The 21,914-nt window shown below is 45.4% G+C and overlaps 1 protein-coding gene across 1 annotated transcript in view; it reads left to right on the top strand.

The window, feature by feature from the left end:
- The window catches only part of WDR75 (WD repeat domain 75), a 120,738-nt gene that overhangs the window by 26,542 nt on the left and 72,282 nt on the right, over positions 1-21,914 (top strand). The window contains exons 2-5 of the mRNA XM_073558124.1: positions 794-923; positions 1,981-2,046; positions 2,128-2,221; positions 8,058-8,182. Coding sequence (XP_073414225.1) covers positions 794-923; positions 1,981-2,046; positions 2,128-2,221; positions 8,058-8,182 — 415 coding nt within the window. The remainder of the gene's footprint in view (positions 1-793; positions 924-1,980; positions 2,047-2,127; positions 2,222-8,057; positions 8,183-21,914) is intronic.

The following is a 21,914-nucleotide window of genomic DNA, read 5'->3' as shown; positions in this document are numbered from 1 at the left end:
CCCATAAGCAGTAATAAATGAAGTCCTTTATTCAGCCATACAAGGCATTTGGACGCAGTTCATGGGACAAGCAGGTGCAGGAGGGTAGCGGGGATAGAGGTGGCCGTTTTGCGTCGTGGATGCTTCTTTCTACAATTTTCTATGTCTGGATGTTTTTTCAATGCTGTGCACCAGTAACCCTAAGCTAGCATACCACTGTTCACTTTTTACCGTTCATCCGTTATCGCAGGCTTGGTGGTTTGGTCTTGGTGCCATTCATTCCCTCTCTATTTTTCAACACATGCATACTCCCTCAGGTCCTGACTCAGAAACTGGCGAATCCATGCAGAGTACAATGCATCAGATGGGGGGATTCATAAGTCTGGAGTCACACACTGACTGTAGACTTATCGATCTGGACCAGTCAACACCTTTAAGGGAATCACGCCTCTAATAAGTCAGGAATGTCTTTACACGTGGTGCTCACCTCCCTGCTCTTCAGCACAGATCTTGCATAAGGCACACCACAGCTTGTCATGAATTATACGGCCTGAGGCTCTCCCCATCTTGTGGTGAAGAGACCAAAGATTTGCTGAAGTTTTGCACAAATGTGTTGTGCCAAAAAATTCGCGACTTTTCAAAGCAATTTATGCCAGAAATCTGATTTCCTTGCTTTTGATGAATCGGGATGATTGTCTTTAATGAGCACTGTAGCGAAAAATGGCTGTTCCAGAATATTTCTCTTGCACTAGTTGGCTATAGTGCTTGTGCTTGAACTTGTAATTTCAGTGATGGTTTTGTTTTGTTTTATCAGGTATCTCATCTGTGTCTCCGGTGACGCCATAAGAGTAATCAGCACAGTCACAGAGGAATGCATACACTTGTTGTGGAGTCACAGTGATTTGGTCACTGGCATTGAACTCAATCCAAATAATCCTCTGCAGGTAAGGAACCAGTAATGCTTTTATGAGAAGCTTCAGGCTGCGTTCACACGTCGCGTTTTTTTCCGCGACGTTTTTAACACGCGATTTTGCCGCAAAAAAAACAGCATCCCATGCATTCCTATGGGATTCCGCAATGCTGTGCTAATGCTGCAGATTTTCCCGTGGTGGAATCGCATCTCGGAAAAATCCGCAGCTTGCTCATTATTTTACGGAAAAGCTGGGATTCCGCCCACATAGGAATGCTTTGTTCTGCTTACTTTCCGCATGTGGCTGTGCCCACCATGCAAAAAGTAAGCAGAAAATTTGCGGATGGTACCCACGGTCCGGAGGAGAGGAGACTGTCCTCTGGGCTCTAGGTACCATATCCCTGTAAAAAATAGAATTAAAATTAAAAAATCGGGTTATATTCACCTTCCGATGTCCCGCGCAGCGTCCCCAGGCTTCAGCGATACACGCGGCCTGACCTGAATCCCATTGAGAATCTGTGGAAAGACTTGAAAATTGTTGTTCAGACTCGTACATCCAATATCACTCAGCTAGAGCTAGTTTACAAAAAAAATTTTGGAAAAAAAAAGCTGATAGAAGTACACCAAAAGACTTTCCTGCAATTACTGCTGAATAGGTGGTCCTACAAAGTATTGACTCAGGGGAGGCTGAATACAAATGCATGTCACAATTTTCAGATGTATATTTCTAAAATATTTAGAAAACCCTGTATTATTTTCTTTACATTTCACAAATCTTTGCTACTGTTGTGGTGGTGTATCACACAAAAGCCCTATAAAAAAACAAAAAACAAAAAAAAAAACAACAGCACATTTGTTTGTGGGTGTAACGTGAAATAATGTGGAAAAGTTCATGCAGTATGAATACTTCTGCAAGGCACTGTACCTATGCATTGCTAAAGCTCCTGGTATATGCAGCAACCATATCTGCAGCCCTCGATGCACCCGTTAGATGCCGAGTCGTCTGTTAGTGTCGACTAGGCAGGTATAGCGCTTGTGTTCTTATGTACTTTTTACATTTATAATATTTCATTTTTGTACTTGTTTTGCAGCTCTACTCTTGCTCATTGGATGGAACAGTTAAGTTATGGGACTTCATTGATGGCATTCTAATAAAGGTACTCTTGTTGTCATTTCAACTTTAGCTAAACAATTTGCATTTTATAATTAACTGCATCACTTTTATGTTTATATTTTAGACTTATCACATTGGGCTCAAATTGTTTGGCCTCTATGCGACTTCAAAGCAGGACTCTGTGTATGTTATCGCAACAGAAAACCGTGACTCTTCAGGTGAGACTCTATTCTACTCTGTGGTTTGTCCTCATTCCACACAAACCGCAGACACCACAATTTACAGGAAAAAAGTTCACTTTAACAACGTAAAAATGTCCTTAGAGCTCCTTTTATCCGACAAATGCCCAAATACAATCAGTTTGTGGTGTTAGGAGTCTGCGTACTTTTTTTTTAAATTCCATGGTTGGCTTGTATGCACTACATCGACGTCCCACAAAAGATTAAAGTTGTAATCCCTCATTCACAGGAGATAAAAACACACTTTTTTTTTCCGTAATGTGTGTATATATTTTTTTAAATGATAGATTACAAGGAAACTTTGGAGGAGCTGGTATTTTATCCCACAAAAAGCAACAATTTATTTCCTATTCTGGTTTTTATTAAAATTGTGAATTTGATTTTAGCGCCAAGTGGAAGCTGCATTAGTGACTAGAAGTGGGACAAAGAAGGATGTACTCGGCGTAGGAGCTATATAGGGATTTAGTAGGCTGTGCTGCTCAGGATGGTGCTGACGGGACCTGGTGTTCGGTTGGATTCAGATCATACTTGGCCTCTGAGTCACTTTCACCCTTTTCTTCTTGAGAAATAAAGCCGTCGCCTTAGATGTTTGTGTTGGATCATTGTCATGTTAGAAAATTGCATGTGTACCATGGCCTGGCTGTGTCGTGCGACCAGCACGTGTCTCTAATTGCAGCGATTGGAACTTCTCACTGATATGCTGCTGTTTAAGCACCTACACACATCTGCCACCAGGGTTATCCATATAAACAAAATTCCACCTTTTTAGTTCTCCTACACGTCACTTCAGCAATCTATGTAGAAGCCGCTACTTCCTGCAGGTCCATGAAAATACTTTTTAGAATTCGCTTGCATTTCACACCTCTAAATGGTGTTGGACATTGCCCCTTTATCTATTATGCAAATCATTGGTTGTTGTGTGCACATTTCATGTCCTATCTTGCCAGGCTGGAAACTTATATAGTGATCCAACATCTCTTGGCAAGTCTGTCCCTCCATATAGGGATTTATGGGGCTAAAGAGACGCTGTACGTCCAGTCACATTGTGTACCACATCGTTCAGCACATTTGGCCCTCATAGGGATTTCGGGGGCTGAAGAGACATTGTACAACCAATCACATTGTGTACCACATCGCTCAGCACATTCGGCCCTCATATAGGGATTGCTGGGGCTGAAGAAACACTGTACGACCAGTCACGTAGTGTTCCACATCGCTCAGCACATTCGGCCCTCATATAGGGATTGCTGGGGCTGAAGAAACAATGTACAACCAGTCACGTAGTGTACCACATCGCTCAGCACATTTGGCCCTCATATAGGGATTGCTGGGGCTGAAGAAACACTGTACGACCAGTGACATTGTGTACCACATCGTTCAGCACATTCGGCCCTCATATAGGGATTGCTGGGGCTGAAGAAACACTGTACGACCAGTCACGTAGTGTACCACATCGCTCAGCACATTCGGCCCTCATATAGGGATTGCTGGGGCTGAAGAAACACTGTACGACCAGTGACATTGTGTACCACATCGTTCAGCACATTCGGCCCTCATACAGGGATTGCTGGGGCTGAAGTAACAAGGTACAACCAGTCACGTAGTGTACCACATCGCTCAGCACAATCGGCCCTCATATAGGGATTACTGCGGCTGAAGAAACAATGTACGACCAGTCACGTGGTGTACCACATCGCTCAGCACATTCGGCCCTCATATAGGGATTACTGTGGCTGAAGAAACAATGTACAACCAGTCACGTAGTGTACCACATAGCTCAGCACATTCGGCCCTCATATTGGGATAGCTGGGGCTGAAGAAACACTGTAGACCAGTCACGTAGTGTACCACATCGCTCAGCACATTTGGCCCTCATATAGAGATTGCTGGGGCTGAAGAAACACTGTACGACCAGTCACGTAGTGTACCACATAGCTCAGCACTTTCGGCCCTCATATAGGGATAGCTGGGGCTGAAGAAACAATGTACGACCAGTCACGTAGTGTACCACATCGCTCAGCACATTCGGCCCTCATATAGGGATAGCTGGGGCTGAAGAAACACTGTAGACCAGTCACGTGGTGTACCACATCGCTCAGCACATTTGGCCCTCATATAGGGATAGCTGGGGCTGAAGAAACAATGTACAGTACAATCAGTCACGTAGTGTACCACATCGCTCAGCACATTTGGCCCATAGGGATAGCTGGGGCTGAAGAAACACTGTAGACCAGTCACGTGGTGTACCACATCGCTCAGCACATTTGGCCCTCATATAGGGATGGCTGGGGTAGAAGAAACAATGTACAGTACAACCAGTCACGTAGTGTACCACATCGCTCAGCACATTTGGCCCTCATATAGGGATGGCTGGGGCTGAAGAAACACTGTATGACCAGTCACGTGGTGTACCACATCGCTCAGCACATTTGGCCCTCATATAGGGATAGCTGGGGCTGAAGAAACAATGTACAGTACAATCAGTCACGTAGTGTACCACATCGCTCAGCACATTTGGCCCATAGGGATAGCTGGGGCTGAAGAAACACTGTACGACCAGTCACATAGTGTACCACATCGCTCAGCACATTCGGCCCTCATATAGGGATAGCTGGGGCTGAAGAAACACTGTAGACTAGTCACGTGGTGTACCACATCGCTCAGCACATTTGGCCCTCATATAGGGATGGCTGGGGTTGAAGAGACAATGTACAATACAATCAGTCACGTAGTGTACCACATCGCTCAGCACATTTGGCCCTCATATAGGGATTGCTGGGGCTGAAGAAACACTTTACGACCAGTCACGTGGTGTACCACATGATTCAGCACGTTCAGCCCTCATTGCTGGGGCTGAAGAGACATTGTACATCCAATCACTATGAAAATAAAACTTGTAATTCTAGCCCTACTGGTGTTCTTTCATCCTGGGAACAAATAAGTTTGCCACATACTTGACTCCGTATTGTCAGCATATGGCCTGTACGTTTTTTGTCCGTTGTAATCTACACAAGCATCCCACTATGTTGGCAATACATAGATGTACGGCATTTAGAAAATGCTGTTTTTAGTGGCATGCTACCCTTTCTGAGTAGTGATGGGTGACTCCCTGGATGTTTGGGTCCGTACGAACAGTTAAAAAAAAAAAAAAAAAAATTTAGTTCGGGTACAAAACAGTACCCGAACCCAGATCCCATTCAGATGAATGGAAGCCCGAACATCCGTTGTTTGCCACACTGCCTTATACTGGCTCTGATCGGCGGAAAGAGCATTACCACCAGTCAGAGAGCCGCGGTTCTCATGCTGTGAGCTGACAGCGTGAGGCAGCAGCCCTAACCGGCTGTAAAAAGTTTACCTCCGGTCACAGGTGGCGGCTGTTGCAAGTACTACTCTGACTGGCATACGCCTGCTATTGCTAATAACAAGGAGAGCCGGCGCCGTTGATACCAGTCGTCATCGGCGAACGCCTGCGCTATAAATAAAAAAAAAAATTACGTGGGGTCTGTTCTGTTTTTGATAACCAGCATCGCTCAACTGACAGCAACAGGTTGCGACCTTCAGGTATCAGTTTTATCATGACTGGTTAAGAATAGAGGGGTCTCCACGCAGTTTTTTTTTAAATTTCTTTAAAAAAAAACAACAAAAAAAACTCTGCATTTTTGACATCCAGCCAACCTAAAGCAGACATCTGGGGGCTGTTATTGTCAGGCTGATGAGGGCTCATATCTATTTGTGGAAAATATACTTCCTGTTTCTGCATGGAGCTTAGAAGGAATCAGCTGGTCTGTAATCACGTGGGGGCATAGACCTAATGGAAAATGGAAGAATTAGCTGGGGTAGAAGGGGAAAAATGAGCAATTGAGCAACAGTACTCTATAATATGATAACTGCAAAATATTAAAGGGAACTTGTCAGCAGGATTGTGCGGAGTAACCTACAGACAGTGTCAGGTCGGCGCCGTTATACTGATTACAATGATCCCTGGTGATGAAATCCCTCACTGACCTGCCGCCTATTTTACATACTGACTATTATATATATTGAAAAAACAAAAATCGCCTTCAGCAGGCAGGTGGTGCCTAGGCTGCAGCATGATCACATGTATAATGTACATTTTAATATTTTCTGGCAATTCGATAGATGCTACAGCGCAGGTGGCGCCATCCTGGTGTAGACCTTTATTTCCTCTAACAAGAATAAAAGAATTACATGGACACTATACATGCGATCATGCTGTGTTGCCTGCTGAAGGTTTTAGATATATGTATATATATGTATATATATATATATATATATATATATATATATATATATATATATATATATATATATATATATATATATAGTTATAGTAAAATAGGGGCAGGTCAGTGAGGGACGGTGAATACCTAAGCAGAGCACCACATGGAGACCCCCCCCCCTCACCACTCCGGAGCACAAGCATATCATTAACTCTAAACTGAAAATAAAAACTAAACAACAACCACAAGACGGATTTCATCACCATGTATCATTTTATTCAGTATAACGACGCCGCCCTGACACTGTCTGTAGGTTACTGTGCACAATCCTACTGACAGGTTCCCTTTAAGGCTGAGTTCACACGTGGCGGTTTTTTCGCGTTTCCGCGGCAGTTTTAACTGCGTGATTTTGCCGCGAAAACGCGAAAAATAAGCATCCCATGCATTCCTATGGGATTCCGCAATGCTGTGCTAATGCTGCGGTTTTTACCGCGGCGGAATCGCTTTGCGGTAAAAAACGCAGCATGCTCATTATTTTGCGGAATCGCGGCGATCCCGCACCCATAGGATTGCACTGTTCCGCTTCCTTCCTGCATGTGGCTGTGCACAACATGCGGAAAGTAAGCAGAACAATTGCGGATGGTACCCACGGTCCGGAGGAGAGGAGACTGTCCTCCGGGCTTTGGGTACCATATCCCTGTAAAAAATAGAATTAAAATAAAAAATATTGTTATTCTTACCTTCCGGCGTCCCCCGCAGCCTTCCCGCCTCTCTCCACGCTCCCGTTCCCAGTAATCCTTTGCGAAAATGCCCGCGATGGCGTCCGATCTCGCGGGATCGCGAAGTCTCGCGGTCATTCGCGCGACGTCATCGCGAATGACCGCGAGACGTCGCGATCCCGCGAGAACGGACGTCATCGCGGGCATTTTCGCAAAGGATTACTGGGAACGCCTGCGCGGGACGTCGGAAGGTAAGAATAACAGTATTTTTTTTTATTTTTTTTTTACATTCTATCTTTTACTACTGATGCCGCATAGGCAGCCTCAGTAGTAAAAAAGTTGGTCACACTTGTCAAACACTGTTTGACGAGTGTGACCAACCTGTCAATCAGTTCTCCAAGCGATGTTATAGATCGCTTGGAGAACGCTAGCAATTCTGCAAGCTAAATACGCCTGCAAAATGCTAGTTTTTCCGCGGGAAAATCGCGGGAATTTAAAATGCGATTTTCCCGCAGACTGGAATTCCGGAATTCTCGCGGTAATTTCCGCGAGAGTTCCGGTACGTGTGCACTTAGCCTAAGAGAATAAAATCTTTGGTGGGAGAGCTACATGAAACTTATAATGGATATCCATATGTCGGTGCTCTTTTCTTTAAATCTATCACCTCCGGTCTGTTTTTAGGGATAACTATTGGAGAGCAGAGGTTACCATCACAGGTAAACACATCTGTATGTGGGATATTTTTGTCTTGCACTATCCCCATATGCATTATCCGTATACTCAAAACTGTTGGTGATTTGGCTAGTGTGATCATTTTAGTAATCCATAATGACAATGAAATCTTAATATTTTCAGAAACTTTTCAGTTAATGTCTGTAAAGCTACCAAAGACCACAGAACAAGAATGTGATGCGAAAGAAAGGACATTACTGTTTGCAGATGTCAGCCAGTCACCAAAATCTACAGCTGTTGGAAGAAATGTGAGTGTTAATAACATTTTTTTTCTTGTGTTTTATTATCCTGCTAAATTAAATGTGTTAATTTGTAATCTTTGTACATGATTGTTTGTTCCTAGCAAGCCTTTACTGCAGGGGTGGGTAATTAACTTTCCCGAGGGACCATATGGGACCGTGTCTATTGTGGAGGGGCGACCCAATAGACTGCAATGATTTCTGCTCAACATTAAAATTTACATACAGTATTAAGTATATTTACTTAATTGAAACACTTAATATTCAGAAGAATTAAGTATGCTGATATCCCCCTATATAGCGTATGAGCCCACACAGTCTCATATACACATAAGCCCCCACTTGGCCTCCTATATACAGTATGAGCCCCCCATATAGCGTCCTATATACAGTATGAGCCCCCCATATAGCGTCCTATATACAGTATGAGCCCCCATATAGGCTCCTATGTACAGTATGAGCCCCCACTTAGCCTCCTATGTACAGTATGAGCCCCCACTTAGCCTCCTATGTACAGTATGAGCCCCCACTTAGCCTCCTATGTACAGTATGATCCCCCACTTAGCCTCCTATATACAGTATTAGCCCCCCATATAGCGTCCTATATACAGTATGAGCCCCCATATAGCGTCCTATATACAGTATGAGCCCCCCATATAGCGTCCTATATACAGTATGAGCCCCCATATAGGCTCCTATATTCAGTATGAGCCCTCACTTAGCCTCCTATGTACAGTATGAGCCCCCACTTAGCCTCCTATGTACAGTATGATCCCCCACTTAGCCTCCTACATACAGTATGAGCCCCCACTTAGCCTCCTATATACAGTATGAGCCCCCATATAGCTTCCTATATACAGTATGAGCCCCCATATAGGCTCCTATATACAGTATGAGCCCCCACTTAGCCTCCTATGTACAGTATGATCCCCCACTTAGCCTCCTATGTACAGTATGAGCCCCCACTTAGCCTCCTATATACAGTATGAGCCCCCATATAGCTTCCTATATACAGCATGAGCCCCCATATAGCCTCCTGTATACAGCATGAGCCCCCCACTTAGCCTCCTATATACAGCTTGAGCCCCCATATAGCCTCCTATACACAGTATGAGCCTCCTATACACAGTATAGGCTCCTATATACAGTATGAGCCCCCATATAGGCTCCTATATACAGTATGAGCCCCCATATAGGCTCCTATATACAGTATGAGCCCCATATAGGCTCCTATATACAGTATGAGCCCCCATATAGGCTCCTATATACAGTATGAGCCCCCATATAGGCTCCTATATACAGTATGAGCCCCCATATAGGCTCCTATATACAGTATGAGCCCCCATATAGGCTCCTATATACAGTATGAGCCCCCATATAGGCTCCTATATACAGTATGAGCCCCCATATAGGCTCCTATATACAGTATGAGCCCCCATATAGGCTCCTATATACAGCATGAGCCCCCATATAGGCTTCTATATACAGCATGAGCCCCCATATAGGCTTCTATATACAGCATGAGCCCCCACATAGCCTCCTATATACAGCATGAGCCCCCATATAGCCTCCTATATACAGCATGAGCCCCCCACTTAGCCTCCTATATACAGCATGAGCCCCCAATTAATCTAGCATGCTGCACATATATATATATAGGTGGTTTTCTGGGACACGGGGCAGAAAACCCCCCCACTTTACACTGCTTACAACAACCACTAAGTCACTGATCAGCTTCTGTGCTGACCTTTTGCTAGGACTTTTTCTTTGTTCCTATCCATTTTCTCCTCCCTATTGCACCACATCTGTGCATGCGTCCTATAGCCGTCGAGCGCTGATCAGTGACGCACATCACTGGACGACAGGTTGTGTTTTTTTTTTTATTTTTTTTTTGTGGAAAAAAAATCAATTACAATGTATTTAGTTGACAGGACTAGATTAAGGACAGTAATATACGGTAGTAATTACCATCTACTACAGTATTTTTAGTCAGGATAAGTGTCCGTTGTGGGCACTAAGGTATTTTCTTACAGACGTCTTTAGTAAGGTGTTTTTTCTTAGCAAATTTTTGTATTTTTCTTTTCTTTTTTTCTAGATTCTTTCCTTCTATTTTTTTTCTTCTATCCTAATAAAACAAAAAGTTCACACCAAAAACGCGCACACACATCTGAATAAAATTAGGCTATTTTACGCACCACACACTTGAAAAAATGTCCTGCTTGGTACAAAGACGAGAAGGCATACACCTTCCTTGCATTTGAGACTGATGGTGAGTGAGAGGTTGTCACCTTTAATTTTTCCTCCTTTTCGTCTTCCTTAAGCCCTGGAGGTATTTTCGTTTTTACGTTTTCGCTTCCCTTCTTCCCAGAGCAGAGAGCAGGCGCTGAGAAAGCCTGCTGCAGTGCCTGTCAGATCGCTGATCTGACACCGTGCACTGCAAAGTGTTAGATCAGCGATCTGACACTTTATAGTAATGTGTCCCACACTGTAAAAAAAAAAAAAAGGGGTAAATAATTTATAAAAAAAAAAATCCTAAAATTAAAAAAATCCCTAATTCTTTTTTCTTTATTGCCTTATTGGGGGACACAGAATACCATTGGTGTATGCTGCTAGGAGGCTGACACTATGCAAAACAAGAAAATTAGCTCCTCCCCGGCAGTATACACCCACCGACAGGCACCAAGCACCTCAGTTTGTGCTTAGTGTCTGTAGGAGGCGGACCGGGATCTCCCCAGATCCGCATTTAATCCTTTTCTTTTCAGGTTTTAGTTGTGTTTTTTAATGATTTCCCCTTTCTTTTTCAGATACAGCATCAGGAAGCGGGATGTGAGTTCATCCTGCTTTTTCTATTAATGCGGCTGAGCGAGCAATGTGGTATTTCCCACATCGCAACTCTCAGGACCGCAGGCAGGACCTTTCCCTATCACCCTCGGGTGCTATGGGCTTATAACGGTGGCCAGTCCTAGCCGAGTACCCTCCTCACCCCTCTCCCGGGACAGGGCTGAGAGGAAGACGGCGGTCGCCAGCGGTGACGTTTCCCCTACCATGAGCCGTCTTCTGCACCATACGGACATAGTGCGGGTACTGAGGATCGTTTCTCCCAGCGGCCTGCTGGCTATCGTGGGCCCCTGCGGTCATCCTCCTCAAGGACGTCAGGTAAGCGGATCCAGATGTCCCCTCCAGCCCCGCTCTCAAATATGGACCCTAGCCCTGCAGCATTACAGCCAGTACTGCGCTGTATTAAAATACAGCCCTGCACCACGCTATCAGGATCAGTATTTTGAATTTCCCGCCAGTTTTCCTTCTCCAAGCGCTGTTAGACGCGCTTATCATCGGGTGGTTCAGCGGTGGCCTCCACAGGCAGCATCCTACCCGGTGGCTGCCCTGTCCCTGTGACTTTCCTATCCCTGTGGCCTCCCGGTCTCTGTGGGTCCTGTCCCTTTGGTTTCTTTGCTCCGGGCGCGCCGTCGCTCATGAGGGCAGAGGGAGCACTTTCACTTTCGTTTAAAAAAAAAAAAAAAGTTAAGGAAGCTTCTCCCCTCTTCCTGCGCGCGCTTTCTTCGCGCACTTTTACGGCATATCACAGGGCTGCGTTCACTTCAGCCCTGTCAGTGGGACATTTACCGCGCCCCCTCCTCGGTCCTCTTCCAATCAGGGCTTGGCGATTAAGCCCCGCCCACCGCTAGCGTCTCTTCCTGCCTCTCTCTTCACAAGATTTCTTCCTGGGGACACAACGCTGGTTTTTCTGCATCTGAACCTCGGTAAGCTCGGCGCTGCTTCAGCTGACGCTAGAATTAGCTCCCCTCTGCAGTTCCGCATCAGGCAGTGTTAAAAAAAAAAAAAAAAAAAAAAAAGTGCCCAATCCTGCAGGGGCTCTCTGCTCTAGGACCCACCGCTGTAAAAAGAAGTGGGTATCACTCCATGTCTGCCCCTCAGGAGCACTCCGAGCCCCGGGTTGAGAGCACCCCACCCCCTAGTGGGCCGTGGCGATGTCTCAGTCGGTCTCTGATCTCACGAAAGTGTCTCAATCTCTGGTCCAGGTCTTGGAGCGGTTACCCCAGCTATCTGCAGCCACCTGTGCGCCGACCGCCTCTCACGGTGAGTCGCCAGCACCTGACCGCGACCCTCAGACGGACAAGCCGGGTAGGGGCTCTAGGAAGCGAGTCCTGTCTGGCTCTTCTTCCAGTTCGCAGGGTCCCTCCGCTTCTCCCAGGCTACGCTCTTTGTCTCCATCCTCAACAGACGATCCTGGTCAGACGATGATTCCCAATCTGGATCTGACTCAGAAGCGGACAACATAGCTAGAACTCGGGATATGGTAGATAGTCTCTTATCGGCTATATTCCAAACTCTCAAGATAAAGGAGGATAAGGCACCCCCTCAGGAATGCCCTGTTTCCTTTAAGAAAGCGAGGCTTCCATCTCGAACCTTTCCTAATCACAAAGAGTTCGACACTTCCTTAGCCAATCACTGGCTACATCCTGAGAAACGTTTTTCAGGCCGCAAGTACTCAGATGTACTATATCCTTCTGTCTCGATCCCTAAGACAGCGATCACAGATCTTCGATGCAGATCTAGTCACGAAATGAACCAAAGCTCCCGAGGTAAATCCACCAGTTTCTCGGATTTCCTCTAAGACGGTTCTTTCCCTTCCGGACGGAGCTTCTCTTAAAGATCCAACAGACAGGCAAATAGAGTTGTTGGCTAAGTCAATTTTTGAGGCATCTGACTCTTCCCTCTGTCCTATCTTCGCTTCCGCTTGGGTGGCGAAGGTCATTTCGGCTTGGGCAAAGATTCTGCGCAAACGCATTTCAGCAGCAGCTCCTCAGGACGAGCTGGCGGATTTAGCAGACCAATTTAGTCATGCGGGCAAATACCTTTTGGCTGCCTCCTTGGACACGGCTGGGTGCGTAGCAAGAGCTAACAGCAACATAGTAGTCATACGCCGCATTCTTTGGCTGAAGTCGTGGAATGCGAATCTCTGATGCCACTGGTGGAAAGAGCATTTCCCTTCCCCAGTCCCGCCCTAAGAGGTTCTTTAAAAGGAAGGCTTCTCGGCCATTTAGGTCCTTTCGCCCCTCCTCTCCCGCAGAAGGTTCATCCCAGCAGTACCGGCATTCTGCTTCCAGAGACCGGAGAAAGCCTTCTTATAACCCAGCTCCCCGCTGGAGATCCAGAGGTCAGCCCTCCAGGTCCTCAGGCTCCCGATCCGGCAGATTTTCATCTAAGTGTCGGGTTACCCCCACCTGGAAATCTTTCCAGGGTGGGAGGCAGACTTTCCTCTTTCAAAGACGCATGATTATCCATTATCGACGACACTTGGGTCAGGGAAATCATCACATCCGGATACAAAATCGAGCTTTCCGCAGGGGTCATCGTTCCCGTTCCTGCAAACGAAAGGTTTTTAGGGTTGTACTCGAATCTCTTCGTAGTCCCGAAAAAGGGACGGCTCTCTTCGTCCAATTTTGGACCTCAAGTTGCTCAATCGCCACGTGAAGATCCGGAGAGTTTCTCTGCTCTGTGGACATACAGGATGGCTACCTCCACATCCCCATTTCTCTGCGGCATCAGAGATACCTCCTCTTTGCGATTCAGGACAATCAGTTCACGGCCCTCCCCTTTGGACTAGCCTCCGCTCACCGTGTCTTTACGAGGGTGATTGCAACAGTCAGGGTCATCCTTCCATCCAGAGGGATTCTTATTTACCTGGACGATCTCCTGGTCAAGGGTTCGTCCCGCCAAGACTGTCTTCACAGTCTTCAGATAACCTTGGATGCCCTCAGCCGCCTCGGATGGATAGTCAACGAGGAGAAATCCATCCTGCGCCCTACCCAACGTCTAATTTTTTTTTTGGGCATGGAGTTCGACACGAATCTAGCCCGGGAGTTTCTACCGAGGGTCAAGTTTTCAACCCTTTCCAAAGGGATCCAGTCCCTACAACGCTCGAGATTCTAGTCCCTTCGGTCCTGCTCGAGGGTCCTGGGGAAGATGATAGCTTCCATGGAAGCAGTGCCCTTCGCACAATTCCACTCTCGCCCTCTCCAACTGTTCCTCCTGTCAGTCTGGGACAAGACCTCGTTTTCTCTGGACCGCCCCATTCTTCTTCCGCTCAGAGTCAGACAATCGCTGACTTGGTGGGCATTGCCGACGTCAGTTCTCCGCGGAAGGTCTTTTCTTCCGCCTCGGTGGCAGGTCTTCACCACCGATGCCAGTCTCCTAGGATGGGGGGCGGTTTACCATCAGAAAACGGTCCAAGGGCGCTGGAACACCTAGGAGACCCTTCTGCCCATCAACCTTCTAGAGATCAGGGCAATTCTCCTTGCTCTCCTTCGTTAGCATCGCCTCGTAGGCAAACCAGTCCGCATTCAGTCAGACAACGCCACGGCTGTGGAGTACAAAAATCACCAGGGCGGTGCTTACACCAGGCAGGTTATGTCAGAAGTGGCAAGGATACTGCGCTGGGCAGAGCGTCACGTTCCGGCGATCTCCGCTGTTCACATTCCAGGGGTGGAGAATTGGGCAGACGACTTCTTGAGTCGCCAAGGTCTAGCGTCAGGCGAATGTTCCCTTCATCCCACAGTCTTCAATCAGATATGCCAGCGTTGGGGCATCCCGGACGTCGATCTCATGGCATCTCGGATGAACAACAAAGTTCCTCACTTTGTAGCCAGGTCCAGGGATCCTCTAGCCGTCGGTTGCGACGCCCTAGTAATTCCGTGGTCCCAGTCCAGCTGCCTTACCTGTTTCCTCCCCTTGCCCTCATTCCAAGAGTGGTCAAAAAGATAAAGTCAGGGGGCTTCCCAGTCATCCTAGTGGCTTCACACTGGCCGAGGCGCCCTTGGTACGCGGGTTGGTGAACATGCTCGTGGACGTCCCCTGGAGGCTTCCAGATCTTCTCTCGCTAGGCCCTCTTTACCACCAGAATTCTCAGTCTCTGAGTGTAACGGCATGGCCGTTGAGGCCGCAATTCTGAAGGATTCAGGGTTTTCCAGCCGGGTCATTCAGACCATGATCAAGGCTCGGAAGCCAGCTTCCTCCCGCATTTACCATAGGTACTGAAAGGCCTTTTTCCGTTGGAGCGATGATAACGATGTTCTTCCACTGTCATTCTCCATTCCATCCATTCTTCGTTTCCTCCAATCTGGTTTGGATGCGGGCCTATCCCTCAGTACTCTCAAAGGCCAGGTGTCTGCCCTAGAATCATCTTCCAGAAGGATCTAGCTTCCTTACCGCAAGTGAAGACTTTTCTCCAAGGAGTCGCCCATGTGGCTCCTCCTCATCATTCTCCGATAGATCCATGGGATCTCAATCTTGTTCTTGGCGCCCTCCAGAAGGCGCCGTTCAAACCAATCCAGGACATCCCTCTTGTCTTTTTCTTTCATGGAAGGTGGCTTTTCTAGTCGCCATTACATCCATCAGGAGAGTTTCTGGGCTGGCGGCCTTATCCTGTCGTTCTCCGTACCTTATCCTCCACCAAGATAAGGTTGTTCTCAGGCCAGTTCCTTCCTTCGTTCCAAAAGTGGTATCTCCCTTTCACATTAACGAAGATATCGTCCTTCCATCGTTTTGTCCTGCGCCTGCTCATCCTCTGGAAAAGTCGCTCCACAAACTGGACGAAGTGAGAGCCTTGCGTGTTTACCTTGCCAGGACCGCTTCTTTTCGCCAATCTGATTCCCTGCTTCTCATTTCTGAGGGTCGCCGGAAAGGTCTTCCGGCCTCCGATTCCACAATTGCTCGCTGGATTCGGTCTACCATCCTGGAAGCCTATCGACTTCAGGAGAAACAGCCCCCTCCGGGAGTGAAAGCACACTCCACCCGGGCTGTTCGGGCTTCTTGGGCTGTGCGACACCAGGCTTCGGCCTCACAACTTTGCAGGGCCACGACCTGGTCGTCTTTGCACACCTTTGCGAGGTTCTACAGGGTTCATACCCGGGCCTCGTCTGATGCAGCTCTTGGTAGGAAGGTTCTGCAGGCGGCGGTCACGCACTGGCCGACCTAAGCCCTTCCTTCTGTCGTTCCTTTTATTGCTGTTCCCACCCTCAGGACTGCTTTGGAACGTCCCATGGTATTCTGTGTCCCCCAATAAGGCGATAAAGAAAGAGGGATTTTGGGTTCTTACCGTAAAATCTCTTTCTTGGAGCCTTCATTGGGGGACACAGCACCCTCCCTGTTTAAGTTGTACCGTGCTGGGTCTTCGAGTCCCTTGTTGGGTTGGTACATATGTTCATGGTTTTTGGTTGCTTCTCCTACTGCTTTTTCACCAACTGAGGTGCTTGGTGCCTGTCGGTGGGTGTATACTGCCGGGGAGGAGCTAATTTTCTTGTTTTGCATAGTGTCAGCCTCCTAGCAGCAGCAGCATACACCCATGGTATTCTGTGTCCCCCAATGAAGGCTCCAATAAAGAGATTTTACGGTAAGAACCCAAAATCCCTCTTTTGTAAATAAAAAAACAATAAAAATACACATTTAGTATCTGTAGCGACCCGCCCTATAAAACTGTCCCACTAGTTAACCCCTTTAGTGAACCCCTTCAAAAAAAGGCAAAAAACAATGTTTAAACATACCGCCGAACAAAAAGTGCAATAACGCGATCAAAAAGACGTATATAAATAAACATGGTACCGCTGAAAATGTCATCTTGTCCCGCAAAAAACGAGCCGCCATACAGCGTCAGCAAACAAAAGTTATAGCTCGCAAAATAAAGCGATGCAAAAATAATTTTTTATATAAATTTTTTTTATTGTATAAAAGCGCCAAAACATAAAAAAAATGATATAAGTGAGGTATCGCTGTAATCATACTGACCCGAAGAATAAAACCGCTTTATTTTACCACATGCGGAACGGTGTAAACGCACCCCCTCCCCCCCAAAAGAAATTCATGAAATGCTGCGTTTTGTTAATTCTGCGTCCCAAAAATGGGAATAAAAAGCGATCAAAAAATGTCACGTGCCCGAAAATATTACCAATAAAAACGTCAACTCATCCTGCAAAAAATAAGACCTCACATGACTCAGTGGGTCAAAATATGGAAAAATTAAAGCTCTCAAAATGTGGTGATGAAAACACTATTTTTTACAATAAAAAGCGTCTTTTAGCGTGTGACAGCTGCCAAACATTAAAACCGCCACAAATAGTAAATCAAACCCACCCTTTATCACCCCCTTAGTTAGGGAAAATAATAAAATTAAAAAAAAAAAATGTGTTTCCATTTTCGGGTTAGGGGTGTGTTGGGGTTAGGGTTGAAGTTAGAATTGGGGGGGTGTTTCCACTGTTTAGGCACATCAGGGGCTCTCCAAGCACAACATGGCGTCTGATCTCAATACCAGCCAATTCTGCATTGAAAAAGTCAAACGGTGCTCCTTCCCTTCCAAGCTCTGCCATGTGCCCAAACAGTGGTTTACCCCCACATATGCAGTATCAGCCTACTCAGGACAAATTGCACAACTTTTGGGGTCCAATTTCTCCTGTTACCCTTGGGAAAACAAAAATTGGGGGCAAAAATATAATTTTTGTGGAAAAAAATGAGTTTTTTTTATTTTTATGGCTCTACATTCTAAACTTCTGTGAAGCACTTGGGGGTTCAGAGTGCTCACCACACTTCTAGATAAGTTCTGGGGGGCCTAGTTTCCAAAATGGGGTCACTTGTGGTGGGTTACCACAGTTTAGGCACATCAGGGGCTCTCCAAACGCGACATGACACCTGCAGACCATTCCATCAAAGTCTGCATCCCAAAACGTCACTAATTCCCTCCTGAGCCCTGACGTGTGCCCATACAGTAGTTTTCTCCTACTTATCAGCATACTCAGGAGAAATTGCACATTAACTTTTGGGGTCCTGTTACTCCTAGGAAAATAAAAAATTTGGGTAAAAAGATCATTTTTGTGGAAAAAATATTATTTTTGTAATTTTACGGCTGTAGGTTATAAACTTATGGGAAGCCCATGGTGGTTCAAAGTTCTCAACACATGTAGATAAGTTCCTTGGGGGGTCTAGTTTCCAAAATGGTGTCATTTGTGGGGGTTTCCACTGTTTAGGCACATCAGGGACTCTCCAAACGTGACGTGGCGTCCGATCTCAATTCCAGCCAATTTTGCGTTGAAAAAGTCAAACTGCGCTCCTTCCCTTCCAAGCTCTGCCATGCGCCGAAACAGTGGTCCCCCACATATCAGGTATCAGCGTACTCAGGACAAATTGCACAACAACTTTTGCAGTCCAATTTCTCCTGTTACCCTTGGTAAAATAAAAAAAAATTGGACATGAAGTAATTTTTTTGTGAAAAAGTTAAATATTCATTTTTTTTTTTTTTTAAAACATTCAAAAAATTCCTGTGAAGCACCTGAAGGGTTAATAAACTTCTTGAATGTGGTTTTGAGCACCTTGAGGGGTGCAGTTTTTAGAATGGTGTCACTTTTGGGTATTTTCTATCATATAGACCCCTCAAAGTGACTTCAAATGTGATGTGGTCCCTAAAAAAAAAAAAACTGGTGTTGTAAAAATGAGAAATCACTGGTCAAATTTTAAACCTTATAACTTCCTAAAAAAAAAATTTTTGTTCCAAAATTGTGCTGATGTAAAGTAAACATGTGGGAAATGTTATTTATTAAGTTTTTTGTGTGCCGTATCTCTGTGGTTTAAGGGCATAAAAATTCAAAGTTGGAAAATTTCAAAATTTTCGCCAAATTTCCATTTTTTTCCACAAATAAACACAAGTTATATCAATGAAATTTTACCACTAACATGAAGTACAATATGTCATGTGAAAACAATGTCAGAATCACGGGGATCCATGGAAGCGTTCCAGAGGTATTATCTCATAAAGGGACAGTGGTCAGAATTGTAAAAATTGGCCCGGTCATTAACATGCAAACCACCCTTGGGGGTAAAGGGGTTAAGGATACCATTTATGTGAAATGTTATTGCATTTTAATGCAATGTCGTGGTGACCAAAATAACGTAATTCTGGCATTTCGATTTTTTTTTTTTCTTTTTTTTTCCCCGCTGCGCCATTTAGCGATTGGGTTAATCATTTTTTTTTTTTTTTTTATTGATCAAGCGATTCTGAACGCTGCGATACCTAATATGTGTATGAGTGATTTTTTTTTAAATTATTTTATTTTGAAAGGGGTGAAAGGCGGGTGATTAAAACTTTTATAATTTTAATTTTTTTATATTTTTTAAAACTTTTTTTTAAAAGTTTTGGCATGCTTCAATAGCCTCCATGGGAGACTAGAAGCATCCATTACTTGATCGGCTCTGCTACATAAAGGCGATAAGCAGATCGAGTGGTGCTCATAGCAATGCCTCATCAACAACCATAGCGGTCTCTAGGAGACCTCAGGTTGTTATGGCAATGCATCGCTGACCCCCGATCACGTGACTGGGTCTGCGATGCGCGTATTTAAGGCCGAGCGGCCGGAAGCTCTAGTTAAAGCCCACTGTCAGCGTTTGACAGCGGGTTTTAACTAGTTAATAGGCGCTGATGGATCGCGATTCCACCTGTGCCTACTTCAGGCACATGTCAGCTGTTGAAAGCAGATGACATGTCCCAGCTTTGATGCGGCCTCACCGCCGGAACCCTCATCAAAGCGTGGGTACTTCCATTGAACGTACTATTCTGTCCAATGGCAGTAAGGGGTTAAAAGGAACCTGTCAGCAGGATTGTGTACAGTAACCTAAATGGTGTCAGGTCGGTGCCGTTATACTGATTACAATGATACCTGGTGATGAAACCTGTCTTGTGGTTGTTTAATTTTTATTTTCAGCTTTGAGTTATGATGCGCTCGTGCTCCGGGGCGGCCTGTCGGGGGTCTACATGTGGTGCTCTGATTAGGTATTCACCAGTATGGCTTGTGACAGTCACTGACCCCTCAGTGACCTGCCCCCTAGTTTGCGTAATGAATATCTGTATATACTTAACGAACGCCGATACCTTTTAACAGCAGCAGTTAAGAGTACTTATTCCTCGGCGCCGCTGTTTAATGGTGCTGAGAAATAAGTGTGTAGCACCCGCCCAGAATCTGAATTTCTCCTGGGTCTTGGCTACCGGGGGGGTAGCTGAGACCCCAGAGAACATGATTCAGGTCGGTCTTTACCGACCCCAGTGTTGCGATGGCCGTTATTAACGGAATAACGGCGACAGCAAAAAATAAAAAGTGATTTCCCATTTAATTTCTCTCTCCTCTGATGTGATCGCACATGAGAGGAATGGGATCCCCCAATTCCACACCTGTACTTCCAGTGTCCCTGGACCCTCCTGCATCCCTCCCCCCGTCACCTGCGCAGTAGCAGCTCTCAGCTAACTTCGAACTGCTACTGCGTAGGGGCGGGCGGTGCTATCTTGGAGGAAGATTTTTTTCTTCTCCAGTAAGATGGCGCCGCATGCGCAGTATCAGCTGTCGCATCACAGCTATATAGTTTTTGGCTTGCTGCAACATTGCAATATCAGGCGATCAAAAGATCGTTCCACCATTATGGTATCAATAAAAACATCAGCTTGGCGTGCAGAATATACACCGAGCCCCGCATCTTGAAAAATGGAGATGCTGCGGGTCTCAGAAAATGGCGCAATTTTTTTTTTTTTTTTTTTACAAACTTTAAATGTTCTTTTCACCACTTAAAAAAAAAAAACTATGCATGTTTGGTGTCTATGAACTCGTAATGACCTTGATAATAAAAATGGCAGGTCAGTTTTAGCATTTGCTGATCATGGTAAAAATATCCCAAAAAAAAAAACAGTTATGGAATTGCACTTTTTTTTTTTTTGCAATTTCACCGCACTTGGAATTTTTTTTTCTTTTCCAGTACATCATATGGTAAAACCAACAGTGTTGTTCAAAAGTACAACTCGTCACGCTAAAAACAAGCCCTCACATGGCCATATTGACAGAAAAATGAAAAAGTTATGGCTCTGGGAAGATGGACAGCTTATTAAGAAAGTCCTGGGAAACCACTGCGGCTTTACTGAAGACTAATGTCGCCTCAACTTGTGTAGCAAAGTCCATGTTACGCTGGTTGCATCAGCTGGAAGATCATATCGCACCTACTTGTCTCCTTGTTTCTACTTAAAAGGCTACAAGGTTTCTAGCCGATGCATTAGCAGAGTCAATTAGGATAGAAGCCAGATCCTTGGTCTTGTATAACTCAGCGAGAAGAGCTCTCTGGTTGAAGATGTGGAGTAGCGATGGTGTTTAGAAGTCCAAACTTTGCTGTATTCCTTTTCTCCTCTATTTATTCACTTAATTGCTTCCTGCAGGACGCAGCACCCTATCTTTAACTCCTTGTCTAATTAGTAGTTCACCCAGCACCCTTTATATATTCTATTCCTTTTAAAGGGGAATATGTATTCAGATCAGATCTGGATGATGTTTTAGAAAAGCTTCAACTAAAAAGAGAAAAGTAAATCAGGTTGCTTGAGTTATCCTAAAGGGGAAGAGGAAAGAATATCTTCCAGAACCAGTAACAAGAGAGGAGATGACGCCAGGCATGTAGGAGGCAGAATTACACAGTTTCTCCCTCAGTGGTAAGAAATATCTTCAGATCGAAAAATTCTCCAGTCAGTGGGAGTGGAAGCAAAAATTGAGTTTTCATCTTATACTCTTCAGAGACTAGAGATGACTTCTCTATCATCTCAGAATCTACAGGACATGCTGGAATCTATAAAATCCACAATTCCTCTAATCATAGACCTGCAGGAGGCATACTGCCATGTGCCTATACATCCCTCTTACCGAAAATTTCT

Source organism: Dendrobates tinctorius, unplaced genomic scaffold (assembly GCF_039654945.1).
Source record: "Dendrobates tinctorius isolate UK_male_01 unplaced genomic scaffold, ASM3965494v1 ptg000254l, whole genome shotgun sequence".
In the NCBI taxonomy this organism is placed as follows: Eukaryota; Metazoa; Chordata; class Amphibia; order Anura; family Dendrobatidae; genus Dendrobates; species Dendrobates tinctorius.
The sequence above is the reverse complement of the archived record's forward strand: the minus strand, read 5'-3'. Positions and strand labels throughout refer to the sequence as shown.